This window comes from Suricata suricatta, chromosome 4 (assembly GCF_006229205.1).
Source record: "Suricata suricatta isolate VVHF042 chromosome 4, meerkat_22Aug2017_6uvM2_HiC, whole genome shotgun sequence".
Classification (NCBI taxonomy): Eukaryota; Metazoa; Chordata; class Mammalia; order Carnivora; family Herpestidae; genus Suricata; species Suricata suricatta.
The window spans coordinates 131,494,183-131,512,190 of record NC_043703.1 but is presented as its reverse complement, the minus strand read 5'-3'; the positions used below and the strand labels follow the sequence as shown (position 1 = coordinate 131,512,190).

The 18,008-nt window shown below is 39.4% G+C and overlaps 1 protein-coding gene across 1 annotated transcript in view; it reads left to right on the top strand.

The window, feature by feature from the left end:
• The window catches only part of MTA3 (metastasis associated 1 family member 3), a 218,107-nt gene that overhangs the window by 103,441 nt on the left and 96,658 nt on the right, over positions 1–18,008 (top strand). The window contains exon 5 of the mRNA XM_029938546.1: positions 1,721–1,847. Coding sequence (XP_029794406.1) covers positions 1,721–1,847 — 127 coding nt within the window. The remainder of the gene's footprint in view (positions 1–1,720; positions 1,848–18,008) is intronic.

The following is an 18,008-nucleotide window of genomic DNA, read 5'->3' as shown; positions in this document are numbered from 1 at the left end:
GGGATGTTCTCCCCATTCCTCACCCCCCCCTTCCCCTGCTCGAGGGTACACTTTCTCTTTCTATAGTTCCACTCTGATTCTAGTTTCTTTGCCTGTGACCTAGATTTCTTTTCTGTAAATGTTCGAGATCTTATGTTAGCACTTAAAAAAATTAAGTGTGGGGGTACCTGGGTGGCTCAGTTGGTTAAGCATCTGACTTTGGCTCAGAGCCCCGCATTGGTGTCTGTGCTGACAGCTCGGAGCCTGGAGCCTGCTTCAGATTCTGTGTCTCCCTCACTTTGCCCCTCCCTGCTTATGCTCTGTCTCTCTCAAAAATAAACATTAAAAAAAAAAAAGTGTGCCAGAATTTCAGTCTGGACGCTCCTCTTCCACAATAAGGGGAAATGTTCTTGAATCTTTCTTTTTTTTTAATAAGTCTTCCCCCACACCCTCTCCCTACCAAAAGAGATAAAGAAATGTGTTTTCCTGTGGTTTCTGTCTGGAAATTTTATTCCTGGGATGTTGGACTTTATGAAGTATCTTTTAGTGGGTTTTTTTTTTAATGTTTTATTCATTTTTGAGATGGAGAGACAGAGCATGAGTGGGGCAGGGACAGAGAGAGAGGGAGACAGAACCTGAAGCAGGCTCCAGGCTCAGAGCTGTCAGCAGAGAGCCCAGCGAGGGGCTTGAACTCATGAACTGTGAGGTCATGACCTGAGCCGAAGCCAGACACTTACCCAACTGAGCCACCCGGGTGCCCCGAAGTATTAGTTTTTAAAAATCTTTTGATTTTCATTTATTTATTTCTTTGTCCTAGTTTTGAAATTTCTGGGAGATTACCTTAATAGTACCTTATAATCCTTCTATGAGCTTTTATGTTATCAAATTTAAAGTGTTATCTTATTTCTTTTTTCCTGATTATTCTGGGATTTAGTTACAGTGTTTTCGATGGACTTTCAACCTTTCCTCCTTGCTTTGTCTCGCCCACTCCTCTTTCTTGCTGTACTTTTTGGTATCTTTGAGGGCTAAGGCACCTCAAACTTTGTGCTTGCCTTCCCTTTCATCTGTCTGTACATATATAGACTGTCACTTCCTTCTCTTGGCTAAGTGTGTACCTTTTGTTTTGTTTTGTTTGCATGTGCTTTCCATCTTCTAAAACTTTTTTGGTCAAAAGTTTTTGTTCCATTATTGCTTCCATTTTTACTGTCATTGAAATGTTTGTATATTTTAATTGCTATTTGGTGTGATTTTTATGGGGGAAGAGGGACATGCATATGTTCCATCTGCCATTTTTATTTATTTTTATTTAAAATTTTCAGTGTTTATTTTTTAGAGAGAGAAAGACAGAGGGAGAGAAGGAGGGAGGTGCAGAGAGAGCCACACACAGAATCGAAGCAGGCTCCACGCCCTGACCTGTCATCACAGAGCCCGCCTCGGGCCTCTAGCTCACGGACCCTGAGATCATGACCCGAGCCAAAGTCAGATGTTTAACAGACTGAGCCACCCAGGCGCCCCCATTTGCCATTTTTAAATTGGACTTTGTCCTTTTTTGCTGGCGGCCTGATTAATGTCATTTTATGGTTGTAACTCAAGTAACAAGGTAAAGCTGTAAATTTAAAGTAAAAAATAATAAAATCCTTTGGTTTGAAGAAAATACTGAATGAAAGGGTGATCTGTCTTAATACCCAGATAGATAAAACATGCTTTGTAATAACGCATTCTTTGAATTTTATTTGTGTAGAAGAAATTGAGGAAGAATCCGAAACAACGATTGAGGCGGACTTGACCGACAAACAGAAACATCAGTTGAAACACCGGGAACTCTTCTTGTCGCGTCAGTACGAATCTCTGCCGGCAACACATATCAGGTAAGAGCTTTCGAGAAGTCGATGTGAAGTATTCAGCAGTGTGACAATTAGGAGACATACAAAACAGCCTTCTTTGAAGCATTTCCAAGCTCTTTCATGATCTTACTCAAATCAGTTTACTATAGGCCTCATAATGGAATTTTATCTTCGAAATTTATAATGTTGATTCCATATTAAAGCCCTGCAAGTGTTTTTGAAGTAAAGTAACCATTTTAGCTTTCCCAATTGATTTGAGTGTCTGTTAGCATCCTGCAGAACACTATCCAGCAAACACTATTTTAGGAGATTCTGGTCTTCTCCAGGTTTCTAGAACATTAAGGAGTCAGTCATTAGAATCCCAGAACTGAAACACAAGATTTGGTTCCCAGGGAGGTGACTCTTGGCTTTGTAGACTGTATTTTCTGTTGAGGAACTCTGGGTTGGAAAACTTTCTATGTTTTACTACTTCCTTGCGTCTGCTCTGTGCTTTGATGGTAAACAAAAGTGAAAACATCCTGTCCCTGGTTTGTGGTTTGGGGGCAGGCTGTGGATGAATGGTGGGGTCTTTTAGGACACACTGGAAGTGGTAAAATTCAAGTATAAATATCTTGGCTGTCTAACAAAATGTTTGAACTCAGAAGTTGGACAGTTACTGACCCTCAGGATCAGGTAAACTTGGCATTTAGTCAACGTTGGAGAGACTGGGGCATGTTTGATGCAGAGGGAACAAATGCATGTGGCCGTGTGCAGGGGTGGCGCGGGTGGGGGATGCGGGGTTTTTGTCCCTTCATGTTAAGGAAATTTCAACTTTTGTTCGCAATCTTTGTTTCTTTAATTCAGCTCTCTCCTGATCATGATTGTATTAACAACCATTTATATAAGGAAATACAGTGTATTAACTCTTTATTTCGAACATTGGCCCCTCTTTTTTAGCCCTCAGTGTGGGTATTGCATCTGTCTTTTTTTAGATGAAGACAGATTTGGAGACTTACTTAAGGTGTGATTTGGTCCTTGTATTACACACACATACACACACACACACACGCAACACATACAACACATACCCAGCTCCCAGGACTTTTGTGCATATTTCTCTTTTCAGAAACGGACACAGATTTTCTAAAACAGAAAATGTATGAGAAAAATACTGGAATCCCTCGTGCTTGAAATCTTTTCAGAAATAACTTGATCTTAGCAGTTGACATCACAGCCTTGCTTTATTAGGATTTTTAGGGGACACAGTGTTTAGATAGGTTAGAGTGAGTGTATTCTGTGTGACTAGATCTTGTGCTGGAAAAAATAATGTGGCCAGGTAATATAGAAACAGTGATTTTACCTACCAGTGGGGGTATTTTAAGAAGTAGGAAAGTAAGTTAATTTTTGTACAAACAGATGGAACATGAAAACATATTTCATAATTTTCTTAAAGACATATATAACTAATAATGTTGGAGAGCCATATGCATTTATTACTTAATTGGAAGAAGTTAGAACTATGGATTCATTTTAAGCTCAAGAAGTAATGTGGCTAGTCATAAGAATCCTGCCAGAATGCGAATCTGACAAATGGTTTTAAAAATGTACCCAAAACACGAAAGTACATTTTTAATTTACCATCCTGATAGCTTAGGATCTGTTTATAAGTAATGTTTCCTTTAACAGATTGCTTGGAATGGAAAAACTAGTATTGTGTTTTTCGTCATCCATAGAACTAAGAGAGTATATTGAAATATAATTATCAAGACACCCATGTCTCGAACATAGAAACTATGTAGAATACATAATCATTCATTCAGTCACTGTTGAACATACTTCCTGAGTATATTCTAGATTTAGGCCTTTGCTAAGTGCTTGATACATAAGATGAAGTCCCCATCTTAGAAATTCAAGGGGTTTACTGGGTAGATTTACTGGTAATTTTTTTTTGAATTATTAAATAGATGAGGCTTTTCTTTTTCTATTTTTCCCCAGTTGAGAGGGAGTAGTTCAGAGCCACATTTTCTCATCTGTAGCTCATTTTCTAACAGCTGAAATGTTAGGGGTTAGGGATAGTCTCTGGCCAAAGCATGGGGCCATGCTGACCAGCCCAGAGGGTGATGTGTGGAAAAGTACACACTGGAGTGATCTTCACATTTTGCTAATGTTGAAGTCATGCCCTATCTATTTCTGCTATAACAGGAGAAAATTACTGAAGCCCCATTGTTCTTTGGCAGCAAAGAGGGGTAATTTGGTGAATACTGGCTTTTTATTCTCCAGGGACATTATCAAGTGCCCAGAATTTCCTCAGTGCCATATGGAACGTAGGAGCAAACATTCTTGAGGTCTTTTGTAGTTTGAGAGCAGCAATACTCACTGGATAGTATAAGCTTTTCAAAGTGATTTGGAGACTACTCTTTGTTCCTTCTGATTCTGCTGGCAGAGGGAGAGTAAACCAGGACCAGGACGATTCTGGATAGTTAGTAATTCACCTTGTGTTTGCAAGCTAGATAAGACTTGAACAATGAAAATATCTTTGGAACACTTCTTTGGTGGGAGGCGGGGAGAGGGGCGTTGTAAGGAGAGTGGCAGCATGTTATATGCACAGTGCCTTAAGTCATTAGTAATAGCTTATATGCTACAAACACTCTAAAGCATTATAAAATTGTTAGGCAGCTGTGAGACCTGTTATGGATATATAATACTGTATTCAGTCTAAGGGATAGATCCTATTTATTGAACTTGGCTTTCAAAATTTCTTTCATTGAACCTTTGTGACAGATAGTATTCCAGTTTTACATTTATTTTATTTAATCTCCATAATCACCTTATAACGTAGGTTCTGTTATTATCCCCATTTCACAGATGAGACTGAAGCACAACAAGATAAAGTAACTTGTCATTTTCACCACTTTTACATGGTAGATTGAGAAATTAAGCCAGACCACCTGGCTGCAGATAGGCAGCCGTATGATGTGTATGTGACTGTAAGTGCTAAAAAGCATCAGAAATAGAAAGCTATTGAGTTACTTGTTGGATAGGTAGGCTCTTTGATATTTTATTTTTTCACATAATTTTTCTATGATCAAGTCAAATGTACAGAACTAAATTAAAAACTAAGTTATTATATAGATGGTACTGTTACACTAAAAGATGATGCTGATGCTAGGTTGCTAGATACAATAGTGGCAAATAGGAACTGCCTGCTTGTTTGGGTGTGTCGGTTTATGGATGTGTCTCATATATGGTCCAGTGTCCATTTTTCCACATCCTGAACACAAAGAGCTTGGCTTTTTATAAGCTGTTAATTACAGCATTGTACATGTAATGATTAATGCCTCTTCCAAGCCTCTGGTGCAGGTAGTTATCATTTAAAAAGAGCCAGTCCTTACCTGTTTGCCAGCCTTGGGGATCTGGATCACAGCCTTTGAAGTTATGCTTCATTGTGTCTTAAAAGCATTTTCTTAGGTACCTGTTGATTATTGGCCTCAAATTTTTCCTGTAGTAAGGGCTTCGGACCTGATGATTTGTTCTTTAAGTCTGTCTTGTGATAAAAGTGAGTGGAGTTAGAGAAACCATTATTTCTGTGTTGCAGACCTGGCCCTCATTCCGAGCATCTTAAGGATCTTGTCTGCCTCACTGCTTAACCCTTGACTATGTTGTTGTTGTTTTTTTAATGTTTTTAATTTATTTTTGAGAGACAGTGTGAGCAGGGAAGGCTCAGAGAGAGGAGGAGACACAGAATCTGAAGACAGGCTCCAGGCTCTGAGCTAGCTGTCAGCACAGAGCCTGACACGGGGCCCGAACCCACAAACCATGAGATCATGACCTGAGCCAAAGTTGGACGCTTAACCGACTGAGCCACCCAGGTGCCCTTTGACTATGCTTTTTAAAAAAAAATTTTTTTTAATGCTTTTTATTGAGAGAGAAAGCGAGAGAGAGAGAGACAGTGTGATCAGGGGAGGGTCAGAGAGAGAGGGAGACACAGAATCTGAAGCAGGCTCTAGGCTCTGAGCTAGCAGTCAGCACATAACCCGATGCAGGGCTCAAACCCACAAACTGTGAGATCATGACCTGAGCCAAAGCTGTACGCTTAATTGACTGAGCCACCAAGGCACCCCTTGACTATGCTTTTTAAGAAGTCTAGAGAACTTATTCCAGAACCTAAATGTGTTGTCAGCGTAGGATAAGTCACATAGTGTTCAAGCAGTCCCTTAAGGGCAGGTGCTTTAGAGAAAGCCTTATGTTCTTGTCCTTTTAAACAAATTTTAGGTCAGGATTCCAGAATATAATCATCACCATCTTCATAATCACCATATTGTTCTGTGGAAGACTGGCCATAGCCACAATTTGTAGTGGTTTATGTGATACCCTGTTGCTTCTGCATGGTCTCCTCACCTCCAAAATGAAGAGCTTTCTTAATTCAATTGAACAAGTATCTTGAGCAGCTGATAAAAATCTTGTGGCTTAGGGATGATTTGTCTAGATTTGTCTGGACATCGTCTTAGAGTATAAGATTGCTTTTCCTTTTTGAAAGTTTACTTATTTTGAGAGAGAGAGTGGAAGAGGGGCAGAGAGCAAGGGAGAGAGAGGACGTAAGCATTGACAATGCAGAGCCCAGCACATGGCTTGATCTCATGAACCCTGAGATTGTGACCTGAGCTGAAATCGAGTCGCATGCTTAACTGACTGAGTCACCCAGGCGCCCCAGAGTGTTAGATTTTTGAAGGTTGGGATTTTTATCTTTTTCCTGCCTACCGCAGAACACAGCACAGAATAGTCAGTCAGAATTTGAAGCTTGCATAGTTATTTAACTTTGTTAACTTTAAGGAAATGAAAATCATCAACAGATAGTAGAATGATCTCTTCTTAATTATTATTTATCATAAATGAAACTTTAGATTGTGTGCCCTCTCCTTTCATGAGAGTTAAAGATGTATGTATGGAAGGAATCACAGGTTGCTCGGGATTCTTGGGGGAAGAGTGAGTTACTCAGAGTCAACGTCAAGCTTTTACCAGGAGGGCTAGCCAGTGGAGGGTAGGAAATTGTTTTTGTGTACGCACTGTCACTGAATAAAGTGAATTTATGAGGAGTATATAGCAACCACAAGAAAGGGAGAATGGAAGTTTCTAGCAAACAAGAGTTATTTGGGGGATGGAAGACCATAGTTCTTGTCTTAATATCTGTTGTTGATAAGGTAGGGAAACAGATAAATAACTCTCCTGTATTCAAGTGTCAGTATAATCAGAAACATCAGATTGTAATGTGTACACAGCCTTTGATCTAACAGTTCTATTTTTGGGATTTTATTTAACCAGAGTTCTTGATGCAAGTTTGTAGAGAGATATATATACTGATTTGTTTATTGAAGAATTGTTTTATTTTATTTACTCAGTGATCTTTACTCTGTGAATAAATGAGATCATTTTCATTTAGTGAGCATGTATCTACATCATGAATGTAAATAAGAATTTGGTATTTGATAGATTTCAGATTTATTTTAATACCAGAAAATGCAAGCAACTTTCTTCTTTATGGTTTTCTACATTTCCATTTTTTTTTTAAATGAAAACACATTAGACATATAATGGGTAGAAGTTTATTTCAAAATTTGCAGATTTGGACATTAGATCAGGAAAATGCCATTTTGCATTCATGTTTAATCCCCTTCCTTCCTGACAACATGGCTGATTCTGATGAAGACAGAATAGATGGAAATCTACTGATTGGGAGCTCAGAGCCTGCAGCCTGCACTTGATTCTGTGTCTCCCTTACTTTCTGTGCCTCCTCCGCTTGCACGCTCTTTCTTTCTCTCTGTCTCTCAAAAATAAATAAACATTAAAAAATATTTTATAAATTATTGTCAGTTTATATTCCCACCACAATATATTATGAATAGTCCCATTTTGTTGTTCCTTCAGCCTTCCTGCATATTAAAATTTAAAAATAAACTTTTGTTGGTTATTTTCTGATAATGAAAGAATTATAATTTTTTTTTGAAACGTCAGATACAGGAAAAGATTCACTCTGTATCAAACACACACACGCACTCATGCCTGTGGTTATCCATTCAGCAGCACTGACGTTTTGGTGCATCCTCAGCACAGTTTTCTTTTCTGTTCTTCCCTGTGTTCGTTGCATTTTGGCTGCGTGCTGCTGGAACAGATGTGGAATGGCAGAGGCACCGCATTACTTGTGTGTTTCTCTCATTAAGTGATGCTTATTCTTCAGCACCCTTGGTGTCATCTTTGCTCTTTCTAGGTTGGTTGGTTTGTTTTTAAATATTTGAGAAATGTGATTGGAAAAGAAACAATGAAACAGCAGGAGGAGGGGAGGACAATTAAATAAAGGCTGGAAAAATTCCTTTCTTGAGAAGCTGACAGACATGCCTGAGAAGTTTGATATACATGAAGGAGCAGAATGAAACTAGAGTAAGAATACTTTGTCACTGAGAAAGAGCGCTCATTCAAAAACAAAGTGTCACCTCCATGGAATAGGCAAAAATTTCCTGTGATCATGAAGGTACTTTCCTATGTTTTCTTGAAATTTTGCTGTTTCACCTTCTGTATTTTTTTAATCATTAAAAAAATTTTTTTAATATTTGAGAGAGAGGGAGGGAGAGAGAAAGGGAGCATACAAAAGCAGAGGAGGGGCAAAGAGAGAGGGAGAGACAGAATCTGAAGCAGGCTCCAGGCTCCAAGCAGTCAGCACAGAGTCCAACGCAGGGCTCGAATTCAGGAACCGCTAGATCATGACCTGAGCTGAAGTTGGATGTCTCACTGAGCCATCCAGGTGTCCCTAACCATTTTTTTAAAGTAAGTTCTGCACCCAACATGGGGCCTGAGCTCATGACCCAGAGATCAAGAGTCACATGCTCATCAGCTGAGCCCGCCAGGACCTCACCTTTGTATTTAAGTCTGTGTTATGTATATGGTGTGAAGAGCCCTCAATTAGAAAACTAAGTTTTAAAAGATTTACCATTTACAATTTCATTGAAAAGCATCAAACACCTAGAATAAATCTAAAGAAAGATGTATAAGAAAAGGGGAAAGATCTATAAAAACTCCAGATAGAAACTACAAAGGATTGCTGAAGGAATTTGGCTTAAGTAAATGCAGGATAAGTGAATGCATGACAATATGTCAGCTTTCCCCAAATTGATCTAAAGATTCAATACTGTTCTAAAGAAAAGCTCAGCAAGTGTGTGTCTGTGTAAATTGAGAATTGAGAAATTGATTCCAGAACTTATGAGAATAGAAAGAACCAAGAATAGTGAAAACAAAGTGTTTTCAAAGCATGGTTTGTGGACTTCTGAGTGTCCCTTAGACGCTCTCAGGGGCTTTGTGAAATCAAAACTGGTTCATAACAGTAGTAACATGTTACTCACCTTTTCCCTGTGTTGGTCTTGCAAAAGCAGTGGTGGGTAAACTTAGTGTGAGTCAAGTCAGTAGCACTAAATTGTGGTAGTCATCACTGTATTCTTCATCTTTGTGAATTTGTAGTAAAGCAAAAACCAAAATGACAAGTTCCACTTAAGAATATCCTTTAAAAAAAAATTTTTTTTTTAATGTTTTTGAGACAGAGACAGAACATGAGTGAGGGAGGGGCAGAGAGAGAGGGAAATTCAGAATCCAAAGCAGGCTCCAGGCTCCAAGCTGTCAGCACAGAGCCCATTGATGGGCTCAAACTCACAGACCTGAGCTGGTCAGACGCTTAAATGACTGAGCCACCCAGGCGCCCCAAGAATGTTCTTGACAAGGGATGCCTGGGTGATTCAGTGTTCAAGCTTCCAACTCTTGATTTTAGCCTAGGTCATGATCTCACAGTTAATGGGATTGAGCCCCACTTAAGGCTTTGTGCTGACAGTGTGGAACCAACTTGGAGTTCTCTCTCTTCCTCTCTCTGTGTGCCTCCCCCGCTTGCGTGCTCTCTCTCTTTCTCTCTCAAGATAAGTAAAATAAACATTTAAACAAAAAAAGAATGTTCTTGACAAAATGGCACAATTTATTATTTTAATAAATCTTAATCCCTCATGTCTTAAAAAAACTGAAAAATTCATACATCAGATTAACCACTGTGAAGTGTAGAAGGTCTAGTTCACTGGCATTCAATACAGTGACAATGTTGTGTAACCGTCACCTCTGCCATATTTCAAGAGATTACATGTCTCTTTAACATTCTGCATGATGAAATGGGAAATACACGTAAACCACTTCTATTATGTTCAAAAGTGTGATAGTTATCTTGAGAAAAAATCTCAGGATAGTTTTTGAAATATGAGCCAAATGACCTGCTTTTTCATAGAGCACCAGAATTACTTGAAATAACCACTGAAAGACAAACTGTGGCTACTCAGACTTGAGGGTTTGATGGATACATTTTGAAAATGAAGTGAACCTGAAAATCTAGCCGTCTGTTAAGCAACACATTGAAGAGATAGGCAAAAATGAAAAGAGTGCCACTCATTAAAAGTGTTCTCATTAAAAGTGTTATGGAAAATATAATAATTGTTCATAACAAATACTTGCTAATATTTGTTTTTATCTTAAATAAATTAGTAAATGTTAATTTTTTCTCATTTTAAATTTCTAACATGGTAAATATTGATTTATGTAATTCACAAAGGCAAATGTCCTTTGAGGTCTTCAATGATTTTTTTTTAGGAATATAAAGAGATCTTGAGATCAGAAAGTTTGAGAACCATTGACAAAGTCAGTCTTGAAGAACAAAAAGTGTTAGAGATTTATATCATTCGATATCAACATATTTTATATAGTTTCAATAATTAAAACATGATTGTACTAATAAGTGGATTGAGAAATAAGTGAAACAGAATAGAAAAGCCAGAACAACCCACATATATAATACAACTTGATATTTGATGAAGGAACCACTGCAATCTAGAAGTCTTTTCAGGAAGGGTGGACGAAGGGTGATCTTTTCAGGAAATGGTACCAAGTGATTTGGGTGGTTACAGGGGAAAATAAAGGCTTTTCTTTTTCTTTCTTTATCTACCTTCTTTCCCCCCTGCTATTTTTTTTCCTTTTTTTTTTTTTTTAAAGATTTTATTTAATGTTTTTTGAGAGATAGGGCTCACGCACGTGCCCTCACTCTCCAAGCAGCGGAGGGGCAGAGGAAGAGAGAGAATCTTAACCAGGCTCCACGCCCTGTTGGAGGAGCCCTACTTGGGGCAAAGTCTCACCACCACGAGGTCGTGACCCATGCCAAAGTCAAGAGTTGGTTGGAGCCTCAACTGACTGAGCCACCCAGGTGCCCCTGCCCTTGCTGTTTTAAATGTTGACCAAGTAAGGGTTTTGTTTCTCACTATTTGGATTTGCTGACTGTATCTCCATTTTGTTCTTTACCATGTTCCACTTTCCCTCATATTTCTTGTGAATTGATAACTAGATAGAGAGATTCAGTTCTGTTTCTATCTTTTCTTTTCTTTTTTCTTTTGTGAGAAAGAGGGAAATGCAAGAGTCATGAACTTTGTAGGTGGCATTGTATATCAGGAGGTGTATAAGATCTTTTCTGTATGTTACTGGTATTTACTGATTATTGTCTAGAGATATTCATAGTTATCACGGAGTAGTGGTATTAATTCCTTCCTTATATACTAGTTGGAAGACTTCTGTGTTTTTTGGTTCTGGTTATTATTTTTTAATTTTCTTAATGTTTTATTTATTTTTGAGATAGAGACAGTACGGGAGGAGAGGGGCAGAGAGAAAGGGGGAGAGACAGAATATGCAAAGCAGGTTCCAGAGTCTGAGCTGTCGGCACAGAGCCTGACATGGGGCTCGACCTCGTGAACCACGAGATCATGACCTGAGCCAAGGTCAGAAGCTTAACCGACTTTGCCACCCAGGTGCTTCTTGGTTCTGATTCTTAATTTTAGTTTTGTGTTTCCATGCACAGTACCTTACAGCAGAAGTTCTTGGCTCTGTCAGATTCAGCCTCTCTTTTACATATTTTATAATGCTTCCTATACTTTTCTCCTACTTTTCATTGGAGATAACCTTACTACTCTACACATGATGTGCAATTGGTTTGTTAGTGAATTTTGGCTTGAAAATGATTTTCCATCAAAACTTTGAAGGAATTATTCCATTGCCTTCAAATGTCTATTGTCACTAATAGTAGTTTTATATCCATACTTTGCATATTACCTATTTTTTCCCATCTCTTAAGTCTTCAAATTCTCTTACCAATAAATAAGAAATATAATTATTGTATCCTGATGTTTCAGTGATGCCTCAGTACTGAGGATATTTGGTAGGCCATTCTAATTGAAAGATACTAGTCTTCCTTTATAGCTGGGAAAATTTTTTTTAATGTTCATTTATTTTGAATGAGAGAGAGAGACAAAGAGAATGGAAGCAGGGAACAGGCAGAGAGAGAAGGAGAGAGAATCCCAAGCAGGCTCCGTACCGTCAGCAGAGTCCAAGTTGGAATTCCTCATGAACAGTGAGATCATGACCTAAACCAATACTAAGAGTTTGTCATAGAGGAGTAAATAACTAATCTTTATAGTACTGGGACTTGTGGCTTTGTTTCTTTGTGAAGTGGAATTATCAAACTGTTTGGGAGGGGCACCTGGGATGCTTAGTCAGTTAGGCGTCCGACTTCGGCTCAGGTCATGATCTCATGGTTTGTGGTTTGAGCCCCGTGTCGGGCTCTGTGCTGACAGCTAGCTCAGAGCCTGGAGTCTGTTTTCAAATTTTGTGTCTCCCTCTCTCTGACCTTCCCCTGCTCTCTCTCTCTCTCTCTCTTTCTCAAAAAAATATAAAACGTTAAAAAAATTAGAAATTAAAAAAAACTGAGAAATGCATAGCGACTCTGTTAAATTTATTCACTGTTGAAAAAGACCTTTCCATCCATTTTTTTATGTTTGTTTATTTTTGAGAGAGTGAGAGCGAACAAGCCCAATTGCGGGAGGGTCAGAGAGAAGGGAACAGAGAATCCAAAGCAGGCTCTGTGCTGACAGCAGTGCACCTGATAGGAGGCTCGAACTCCCGAACCACAGGATCATGGCCTGAGGTGACACTGCCTGCTCAACCAACTGAGCCACCCTGGTGCCTCATCTGTTTTCAAAAGTGAGAACTCAAAAAATTTTTTTGATTCATGTATTACCTATATAAAAAATATTTGAAGGTAGGGTTTTTAATTTAGGTGGTTGTACATATCAGAAACTAATAAATGAACAGAAATGAACAGAAATTGCCTATCTGTAAGCAGAGTTGTTTCTTAAACAAAAAAGTATTCCAGAGACTGCAAAGCTATAGTTAATAGATAAGAGTTTTGGAGAATAGATGGCTATAGCAAGTTTACGAATTGGTTTTGTGGGGATAGTATATCCATACACGGCTTGAAGGAATGCTAGGAGTAACCTGGTATCCAAAAGTGGTGGACCACAGAGCAGATATTTTGTTGTTGTTCTCAGTATCACAAAAAACTGATCAACGCCCCCTCCTTTTGAAAATGTAAACATTTGGTTGGAAAAATAAATATTGTTAAAATGTCTGTACTACCCAAAGCAGTCTACAGATTTAATGCAGTCTCTATTAAAATACTAACCGCATTTTTCACAGAACTAAAGCACACAATTCTAAAATTTGTATGGAATCACAAAAGAGCTCAAAGAAGTAAAGTGATCTTGAAAAAGAGGAACAAAACTGGAGGTATCACAATTCCAGGCTTCAAGTTATATTACAAAGCGGTCATGCTTAAAACAGTATGGTACTAGCATAAAGATAGACATAAAGATCAGCAGAACAGAATAGAAAATCCAGAAATAAATGCACAATCATATGGCCAATTCATCTTTGACAAAGGAGGAACGAATATACTCAAGATACAATGGGGAAAAGACAGTCTCTTCAACAAATGCTGTTGGGGAAATTGGACCGCTTACCTACACACAAAAGAACGGACTGGGACCACGTTCTTTCTCCATACACAGAAATAAACTCAACATGGATTAAAGTCCTGTATGTGAGATCAGAAACCATAAAAATTCTTGAAGAGAGTGTAGGCAGCAATTTCTCTGTCATCAGCCACACAACATTATTCTAGAATATGTCTCCCGAGGCAAGGGTAATACAAGGCAAAAATAAACTATAGGGCTATAGCAGAAAAAAGTTTTTGTACAGTGAAGGAAAAAATCAACAAAACTAGAAGGCAGCCTACTGAATGGGAGAGGATATTTGCAAATGACATAGCTGATAAAGGGTTAGTATCTAAAATTTAAGTTTTTTTGTGTGTTTTTTAATTTATTTTTGAGAGACAGAAACAGTGAGCAGGGGAGGGTCAGAGAGAGAGGGAGACACAGAATCTGAAGCAGGCTCGAACCCACAAACTGTGAGATCATGACCTGAACTGAAGCCGGACGCTTAACTGAGTGAGCCACCCAGGTGTCCCCTAAAGTTTTTAAATAATTTATATAGCTTAACACCTCCCAAAAAACTGATAATGCAAATTAACAAATGAGCAGAAGACATGAGGAGACATTTCTCCAAAGAAGGCGTATAGATGGTCAACACACACATGCAAAGATGCTCAACATCACTCATTATCAGGGAAATGCAAATTGAAACTACAATGAGATAACACCTCAGAATAACTAAAATAAAAATCTCAAGAATTAACAAGTGTAGGTGAGGATGTGGAGACAAAGGAATCCTCTTGTACTGTTGGTGGGAATGCAAATTGATACAGCCACTCTGGAAAACAGAATTGAGGGTCCTCAAACAATTAAAAATAGGATTACAGTATGATCTAGTTATCTCTCTACTGGGCATTTACCTCCAAAATACAAAAAGACTAATTCAAAGGGATACATGAACTCCCTTGTTTATTGCAGCATTATTATTATTATTATTATTTATTATTATTATTATTTTAGAGAGAGAGTGGGGGAGAAGGACAGAGAGAGAGAATATCGAGCAGGCTCCCTGCTCATTGTGGAGCATGATGTGGGGCTCAATCTCATGACCTTGGAATCATGACCTGAGCTGAAATCAGAGTCGGACACTCAACTGATTGCACCACTTAGAAGCACCACAACATTATTTACAGTAGCCAAACTATGGAAGTATCCCAAGTGTCCATTGATAGATGAATGGATAAAAAAGATGTGATACACACACACACACACACACACACACACACACACACACGAATATTAATCAGCCATAAAAAAGGAATGAAACCTTGCCATTTGCAGCAACAGGGATAGAGCTAAAGAATATAATGCTAAGTGAAATAAGTCAGGGAAAGACAAATATATATGATCTCACTGATAGGTGGAATTTAAGAAACAAAACAAATGAGCAAAAGAAAAAAAAAGAAGAAACAGAAACAGACTCTTAACTATAGAGAACAAACTGCTGGTTACCAGAGTAGGAGGTGGGTCAGGGAATGGGTAAAATAGGTGATGGAAATTAAAGCTTATACTAAATCATAGTGAACAAAATGGGGCACCTGGGTGCCCCAGTCGATTAGGCATCCAGCTGTTGGTTTCGGCTCAGGTCGTGATCTCATGGTCATGACGTTGAGCCCAATGTTGGGCTCTGTGCTGAGCATGGAGCCTGCTTGGGATTTTTTTCTCTCTCTCTGCCTCTCTCTTTTTCTCAAAATAAGCATTTTAAAAATCATAATAAGGGATGCCTGGGTGGCTTAGCAGATTAAGGGTCCAACTTCAGCTCAGGTCATGCTCTCACGGTTTGTGGGTTCAAACCCCATGTCAGGCTCTCTGCCGACAGCTCAGAGCCTGGAGCCTGCTTCGGATTCTGTGTCTCCCTCTTTCTCTCTGCTTCTCCCCTACTTAGTGCTTTGTCTCTCTTTATCTTTCAAAAATAAATAAATTTAAAAAATTTTTTTAGTGTTTTTCATTTGTTTTTGAGAGACAGAGAGAGACAGTGTGAACAAGGGAGAGTCAGAGAGAGAGGGAGTTACAGAATTCGAAGCAGGCTCCAGTCTCTGAGCTAGCTGTCAGCACAGAGCCTGATGTGGGGCTCAAACCCACGAACCGTGAGATCGTGACCTGAGTGGAAGCTGGACGCTTGACCAACTGAGCCACCCAGGTGCCCCTAAAAAATTTTTTTTAATCTTTAAAAAATTTTTAAAACATTTAATCATGGGGGGAATATGTGAAATATTGACATGATTCAAAATCAAAACATGGGGCACACAATAAAGTGTCTCATTCCAATACAGTTTCCCTGCCCATCACTGTTTCTAGAATCTTACGTATGCGTCCGGAAACATTTTCAGGTGCATAGAGAAGCAATGAAATGTGTATGTTTGTGTCTGAAGTAAATCATGGAGTAAATTATGATGGCATTTTATGATGTGAGGACACTATTAAGATTCTTGTATGAGTCGTGTCTTTCCACAGTGCAGCTTTATTCAGTAACGGCAAGGTTAACAGCTGTGATCAGGTTCAGGATTCCAAACTCAGTGACATTTCACTGTGTTCAACTTGCCTTAGTACAGGGCACACAGAGCAAAGCACAATACAAAGTCACACAGCAAGCAAGATACAGTGAGGGGTAAGCAGTTAACGAACCAAATGCAAAGTCAGCCTGTGAGTGTGCAGTTGAGCTGAGGCCTCCATCCCGTCCAGGTCATCTCTTGGCGCTTACTATGTATTATGTTGAGCCAGTGGAGCCTCTCTGTTATGGTCAGAGATCAGTCAGGCATAGCCTTCAGGAGTTAGCTGCCTTTTTAATGTGATCAGATCTTAGAAGGCTCAGCGTCGAGAGTCTGACAGTTTACTGCAAAGTCCTTCCTTTTTAAAAGAGTTTTAGTCGGGCACCTGGGTGGTTCCGTCTGTTAAATGTCTGACTTCAGCTCAGGTCATGATTTCAAAGTTCAGGAGTTCAAGCCCCACATCAGGCTGACAGCAGAGAGCCCGCTTGGGATCCTCTGTCTCCCCCCCTCTCTGCCTCGCTCCCCCCTGCTTCCGTGTGTGTGCTCATGTGCTCTCGCTCGTGCGTGCTCTCTCTCTCTCAAAAGTAATAAACATTAGAAAAAAGTTTAGTCAGTCCTCGGCCCTTGCAGGTCTCTTCTGGTTATCAGCTCTCAGTTCTTCCAGACTCTTGGCTTTGCTAGCCATCAGTTTTGGACGCCATCAGCCTGTGCTGGTTTCAGTGATACCTGGTCTTAGCTGTAACACCCTTGTCTGCTTGCATCACTGTTCAACGCGAACGACTCCATGTTGTTTCTACATTGTGCCTTTTTTGTTTTTTGGTTTTTTTTTTTTAGAGAGACAGGGTGCAAGTGAGTGAGGGGGGAGAGAGAGAGAATCCCAGAAGGGGCAGAGGGAGAGAGAGAGAGAAGTAGGGCTCACTTGAAGTGGGGCTCTTGCTTACCCGATGTGGGACTAACTCACGAACAGAGAGATCATGACCTGAGCCTAAGTCAGATGCTTAACAACTGAGCCACCCAGGTGCCTTTTGCATTGTGCTTTTTAAATGAAATATCTTGGGCACAATTCCATATCAGGTAATAAAGATTTACTTCATCTTTTCTATAGCTGTTTCATGTCTAATTTATGTATCCTAACTGATAGATACTTGGATCATTTTTGTTTTTCTTGCCGTTAAAAATAGTACTTAGGGGTGCCTGGGTGGCTCAGTCACTTAAGCGTCTGACTTCAGCTCAGGTCATGATCTCACGGTCTGTGGGTTCGAGCCCCATGTCAGGCTCGTTGCTGACGGTCCAGAGCTTGAAGCCTGCTTCAAATTCTGTGTCTCCCTCTCTCTGACCCTCCCCTTCAGTCTCTCTCTCTGTCAAAAATAAATAAACTTAAAAAAACATAATACTGTAAAAAATAAACTTGTGCATAGGTCACTTCACACATGTGATTGGGAGGAGATGTGTAAAATAAGTCATACCAAGTAAAATAGATGAAAATCTCCTAATTATATTTTCTAGATTTTGTATTCATTCATATTTCAAAAGCAGGGAGATTCACGTGAAAGAATTTGTAATTTGTAAATTTAGGTCCGTTGAGGCCTTTTTTGCCATCTTTCTAGAAAAATTTTTTTTCACAGGGGCAACTGTGTGTCTCAGTTGGTTGCGTGTCCAACTCTTGACTTCAGTTAGGCCATTATCCCAGGGTCACGGGTTTGAGCCCCGTGTTGGATTCTATGCTGAGCGTGGGATTCTTTTTCTCTCCTTCTCTCTGTCCCTCCCCTGCTCAT